The following is a 6,609-nucleotide window of genomic DNA, read 5'->3' on the forward strand; positions in this document are numbered from 1 at the left end:
ACAGAACCCTGCAACTCTAAACAGAGAATAAGAGGGTTTGTTTCTCCTATTGTTTCCAGTTAAAAGCTAGACTAGATGACAACTCAAGATTACTCACTACCCTAATTACCATAATACTGCAGAGATGCTGAACAGACTCATGGTGAATATCCAAGAGCTTCTCTAGGTTGGCTCCAGTTCTCCTTACTTTAGGTATCCTTTCATATGACAAAGTTTTCTGGATCATAAGGTTGCCTCATGACACTATTTTACCACTCATGGACTTCTTGTGTTGGCACAGATGGAGGAAGGAGCAGAAAAGAAACCTCAGAGGTGATTTGATTTTTCTACCTCCTAAGACTACTCTACATAATGGATCACCCCAAAACTAAGGGGTTGGTGTTAGGATAACTCTTCACCAAAAATATCTCACTGTTACAGAACAGTTAAGAGTCAGCTCTCACAGCCTAATTTTTTTTTCCATCTAATTTAAAACTAATTTACCAGTGGAGATGAAAAACCATCAATAGAACCTATATTTAAGTACGTGCCTATGTGCCATAGTGAATTAAAACACCTCTCCAGGCAAAGCATGGTAAATTGTACTGAGAGTGCTGGCAAAGTAAGGGACGTTTTTAATAGGTAAGAATAGTAAAAACTTCAATGTGAGTTAAAGGTTTTACATGGAGTACTGATTGTACAAATATTTATTGCACATCACTTAGCAAGACGTACAGTAATTAATCAGTGGAAATTTCCTTCTCTCAGAATAACTTGCCTCTTGATAATTAATAATTCTAGCAAGTTTTCAATATTTCTGAGAACTAAAGCAGCACTGCCATTCATACTGGGTTACCAAATGCAGGTTAGAAGACCTTGGGAGTTAAACATGCAAAGAAGTGTTGTGTAGCAGAGGCATTCATACAAAGAAGTCTAAACATGTTAGCACATTCACGTGGAAAACTGAAAACAGATCAACTGCTCTACAAAACTCCCATAAAACCATGATCTCAGGAACGGAAACATTTTTTTCAAACACGAAACCTCCATCAGCCAAGCACTGCTCTTCCTCCAGCAGGTGTCACTGCTGGAAACGGCAATAACAGCGGCAGAGTGCTTCTGGTTAAGGAGAAACGACCACAAAAACACAACCTATGCATACATCATTTAAAAATACCGGAAAAAACAGAGCATAGGAAGAGGGTGAAATGGCTTCTTTTGTACCTTTCAACCCTGAGCGGATGATAGTAGGAGACAAGTCATCGTAATTGTTCATTAAACTGATGTCTCCCGACGTGAAGCTGACAGTAAGCAGTGGCTTGGTGTTCTGCACCGGGACTGGATACGCAGCTGGTCCATCTGTAAAACAAGGCCCTGGGGTGAGGTAAAGGTAAACAACCAAAAGCAATTACATCCATGCTGAAACACACTGTACTGCAGCCTACTGCCATCAGGAGTGCTGCCAAGCCTCAAATTCTACCTGCTTATTTCTGCAACATCTATGAGCAAAAGCAAGGCAGGTTTAGCTAGTTAAGCTTGTTTGTTTCCTGTGAAACCTCAATGTTTTTACCTTGTGAATTTTCACTGCAGTATATCCAAAGTGACTTATGCATATACTATGATGTTACACAGCAGTGTTTTTCAATCTTTCTCCATTATCAATTCCCAAAATGCCAAAAAATTGAAAACCAGTGCCTTGGAAGTCTTCCTTGGAACCCAAGTTGAAAAACAGTGTAATAAACAATAAAATCACACGTTCTGCTTGGACAAGTGCTGGGGACTCCTCCTGAAGTCACACGGAGACATTACAAGAACTTCCAAGAGAACGTACTGATCTATCACAAATAACTGCACTCTAAATGCTAAGAGCTTAGGCAGCAGCATAAAAAGTTACCTGCCATTCTGCGTAACAGGATCCAATGCACCCAAAGCTAGAGGTGAGCACAAATGGAACACTTGGCTTTAAAAAACCATTTCTGCAAAGTCTCTGCTCTGCTTTTTAGCATTCACTGAAATTCCCTTGTTCAAACACTTCATGACCAATAACACCACTTGTAGCATTTGCTGTTTAACTCTTTCTGTTCACATTTTCTGAGGGGAGATGCTACTGGTCACTGATTAAGTGCCTCTTCAAGGCCCAGCCAACATGTTCTCAGCCCAAAAAAATGGCAGAGCCAGTTAAGAGCAGTATTGCTTCCCTAACTTGTAGAGAAGCTGATTAGAAATAATTTTGAAGAAAGATGACTAGTAATTAGTGTCTCTGTATGTACATTAAGAAAAACCCAACAAACTTCCAGTCCTTCCTACACATCTGTGTGAGTCAAAGGCTTGTCACCTTTGAGAGGTTTATGCTGCATCTGCTCTAAGAAAACACATCATGTTTGGGTAATCATTAAAATAGGCTTGTAACAAATACACCCACCCCAACTGACTCAGAAGAAACTCATACATTCGGATCATTTAAGTTCTCATCTGTGTACTCTGCAACTTCACCATCCTCCAACTGGAACATCGGTATTAAAAAAACAAATCAGCAAAAAATAATTTAATGTTGTTATCTGTCTTACTTTAGAAGCTTGCTAAGTTAAAATATGTTTCTTTTCTTCTGAGGTAAGAAATCTCACCCAGTACTAAAAGTGAGGCATGAGCTACTCAGTTTAAAAAGATGCTAACATTTTACCAGGTGATCAGATTATCATCTTTCATTATTTCTTATATACATAAACTTATTATATAGACATATATATACGATACTGGAAAAGGCACATATTTTGACTGAATCCAAATCAGAGTTAAAACTGCAAAAGTTCACAGTTCACAGGTTCAGATCCGAGATGCAAATTCAGAATTATTTCTAGTCATTAGGTATTTAAATTTTTCATTGTACAAACACTATTATATTGACTTAGTTCAGACTTTATACAATGGAACACAGAAATAGCTTATCTAGATTTTATAGACTAATCAACATCAACAAGAACTATTAGCATTACATGAATAACAGGGATGGGACTGACTGTACACGGACACCTAGGTCTCCTAGGTCTTTGCTACTGATGATTTCCAAAAAATTTAAAACCAAAACATTTCATCAAATGGGTTACATTGAGACTCAAGGAGAGAGGATTTCTTCTTGACCCTCAAACCAGCAATGTGCTCTGGAGCATGTGAAATAGTAACTCTAGACAGCTCCAGTCATCCTGCTTCTACCCCATGTAATTGCAGGAAATATCTTCATTCCCAAACCTTCTACAGTATTTATTGAACTCTTTATGCCAGGACTGTCAAGGATGGGACTGCTACAATGAGCATCACAGAAATCCCATGAAACAGAGATAAAATCAAATATATAGTACTTTACACTACGTCTAGTATTGGTGTCTCTTCACATGAATCTCTCTAATAATGCATTAACTTCTGTAACTGCACTCTGACTCCCTACATACATACAAACCATTGCAATACCTCATATCTGCTTATCAGTGAAACCTGAAACGTCCATATCTAGTGTTTACACTCACCCTCACTAAAAATCTTGAGCTTGGCGGTGCTGTCTCATTTCTGCAAATGGAGGCAGAGCAGCACAGTTGTTGGTGGCAGAGCTGGGAACAAACCCACCCTCCCATACCAACTCTGCTCCACCAGAGCTTGACACTGTGGTCATCCTGCTGTTTCTGTACAGCATGACAACTCCTTGGCATTTGAGATGTCTTCATGAGCACTTGCAAAGCTGAAACACAAGGACATGCACACGACACTACCTTGTGGTGGGGAATAGTCGTCAGAGTCTGTGTCGCTCTCGCTGCTGTCCTCCACCAGGAAGCTGGGGTAGTTCCAGGACATGTTGAGGATGCCATCTGACTCGTGAAGGAGCACGTGGGCCAGCATTCGGCCATGGCAGTCCATGACAATAACCTGTCCATCTGCAGTGCCAAACAGGACCTGAAAATAACAGAACAGCCCTCAGTCCCACCAAATGTCAGCTACTGCACCTTCCCTCAAATGCATCTTGTAATTAATCAGCTGCACTGGAAATTAATTGAAAGCAAAGCAGGCGGGGATGTGAAACAGTGCCAGGATACAACACTGCAACCAAAGATGTATGTAGAGAATGAAGTTAAAGCAGCAGTGTCTGGAGGTAAGTTCCTAAAATCCATGAGCAAGTAATGTTCCTTCGTGGGTGCATTTTGTTCACTTTAATATGAGCCATTACACTTTATTTGAACTTGGTCATTACTACAACTAAAGAGAGCTGGCAGAGGGGCTACCACAGTTTCTGCAGTATTCCTGGATTATACAGAAACTTCTAAAATTGGTGGCAGAAAGCAAGGTATGCATCAGTCATAACAATATCAAAAGAAAGGCACAGCTGGCAAAAGTGAGGTCTTAGCAGAGATTTCAAACAGCTTGTGAGGAATACAAAGTTGAATAGAGAAGGACAGGTTATTCAGCTGATGAGCTGAGAAAAGGTGGGAGAATGCCTTCCAAAACCGGAGACAAAACCAATATGATCAGTCAACTTGAAGTAGATTATTACAGCCCAAGAGGAAGGCCATGTGCTACACGTTCAGGCAGAGATGAAGAAGAGCTCTCACCCAGCATTTCAAATATAGAATGGATAAACCAAGTTGTTTTCTTGCCCCTAAGCAACTCCATAGCCAATGTGCACAGACTGAAGTCAGACTGACTGGAATCTGCAATTTCTTTTTTCATAAGCATTTTCTGTCTTGAAGCTTTAAGCAAGGTAAGATCCTGCATATTTGATGAATTTTATAAAACATCAGGAAATGAGGATTAATAAATCCTAAAACGATAAATGCATTAGCCAAAGCTGTTGCTGCTATCACGTAATTCCGTACAAGGCAAATATGTTTTAAAGCAAGTTTAAAGGCACTCATCAACTTGAAAACTAGCCAGCATAAAAAATGAAGCTAAAAGGAAGGTCAAATCTCATACTTGCTCTTCAGTCAACCACCTAGTGCCTGTAAATTTAAGATTTTTACAATTATATGTCCAGATCAAAAATTCATCTAGCCTTGTATCTTATCTCTAAGAGTGGTCAAGTGTTTGGGGAAAAGTAAAAGAACAGGATGCACTAAGCAGGCATCTCCCCTGCAGACTCATGTAGCTTCCAGCAAAAAAATACTCTCTCTTCTTTGACAATTGGTAATTTCACTTGGTAACCTTTAGCTCTTAACACTAAAAGAAATACAGAATAATCGTTCCCTACTTACATTCTCAACATGGGTCACAGTTTTATAGACCTCTATTATCTAATCCCCTAGTCATCTCCTTTCCAAGCTGAAGAATCATAGCCTACTTAGGATCTCCCTGAACAGTTGCTGTCCAAAGCTTTCAATCACCCTCACTGACCTCTGCTGTCAGAGGTCTTCCTTTATATCTTCCTTCTGAGATGTCGTGTCAGACCTGCAGCATTCAAAGTGTGTATCGTATCAGACTTATACAACAGTACTTTCCTAGGAAGCAATTGTCATGGTTGTGCTTTTGAAAGTTCCAGATAAGAAGTGTGGCTTCTAAAGTCTTAGTCAAAAAAAAAACAAGCACTAAATTTTTTTTATATGATCAACATAATGATCAGGGAACACTGAAGGTTCCAAACCAGAATGGCAATTTAACAGAAGAACTTCAGTGAAGTCATTAAAATCTTAAGAAAAACAATGAAGTTGTTTCACATTATCAAAAGCACTGAACAAAATCAGTATCTGGCTACCTTCATTGTAATCATTACAAGTTACAAATATTGTTGTATTAAACAGTTTCTGGGTTAAAACAGCAGCTAAAGTTTGCTACAAGCCTCGGATTACTATTCTTAGACATAAAAGCAAGAACTCAACCTTTGTTCATCCCTTCTGCCTTCCCTTGTGATCCTTTATTCTATTCTTCTCCCACTTGTATCATCCCATCTCCTTTCACACTGTTCATTATTTCAACTGGTTTTATATGCATACTCAGTACACAGCCACTTTCACTATTTACTTTCAAAACACAGCCACTCTCTTTCAGATCTCTAGAAAACAAACTTCTACAAAGCCAAAATCCTACCAGTTGTCATTGCTACCTTCTCACACCACTTTCAGCCTACTCCACAGATTAGTTTTTTACCAGTCTCCTAAAGTTTTATAACTGCAAATGCCTAGACAGAGGAGGTGAAACTCTCTGTTGTTTCTGAAAATAGCAATATAAGATTCTGCCTCCTAAAATCTTGTAGAAACATTTTACAATTGAGTGGCAATAAAATGTTTGGACGCATCACCCAGAGTTCAGTCTCATCTCAATCTAAAGCTAATTCCTTTTGAGCAGCATTGCCCTCAAATCATTTAAAATTATGAAGTCCTCAGTAATTTCCAATTCAGATCAGAACAGCTGCATGTCAGCATCTTAATTCTTCCACTGGAACCTGAGAGAGCTCCTTAGCAACCTAGAAATGTCAGAGGGCAGTCCTCATCTCTTTAGCCAGGCTGTAGGTTTCAAGGAGGTGTCAGAGGGCAGTCTTCATCCCTTTAGCCAGGCTGTAGGTTTCAAGGAGCGGCTTTAAGTTTTGGGGTTATTGTAGCAATACAACCTTTAAGATGAAAGCATTTATCAGGCTGATAGTCCTGCTGGCTGAAC

General features: G+C 39.4%; 1 protein-coding gene across 1 annotated transcript in view; it reads right to left on the reverse strand.

Annotated features, from left to right (window-relative positions):
- TULP4 (tubby like protein 4) overlaps nucleotides 1–6,609 on the reverse strand; it is a gene marked incomplete at its 3' end in the record, with an annotated part of 63,191 nt that overhangs the window by 17,699 nt on the left and 38,883 nt on the right. The window contains exons 4-5 of the mRNA XM_009081233.1: nucleotides 3,741–3,921; nucleotides 1,204–1,338 (exon numbers count right to left, since the gene is read on the reverse strand). Of these exons, the coding sequence (XP_009079481.1) occupies nucleotides 1,204–1,338; nucleotides 3,741–3,921 (316 nt within the window). The remainder of the gene's footprint in view (nucleotides 1–1,203; nucleotides 1,339–3,740; nucleotides 3,922–6,609) is intronic.

Source organism: Acanthisitta chloris, unplaced genomic scaffold (genome assembly GCF_000695815.1).
Source record: "Acanthisitta chloris isolate BGI_N310 unplaced genomic scaffold, ASM69581v1 scaffold20168, whole genome shotgun sequence".
Classification (NCBI taxonomy): domain Eukaryota; kingdom Metazoa; phylum Chordata; class Aves; order Passeriformes; family Acanthisittidae; genus Acanthisitta; species Acanthisitta chloris.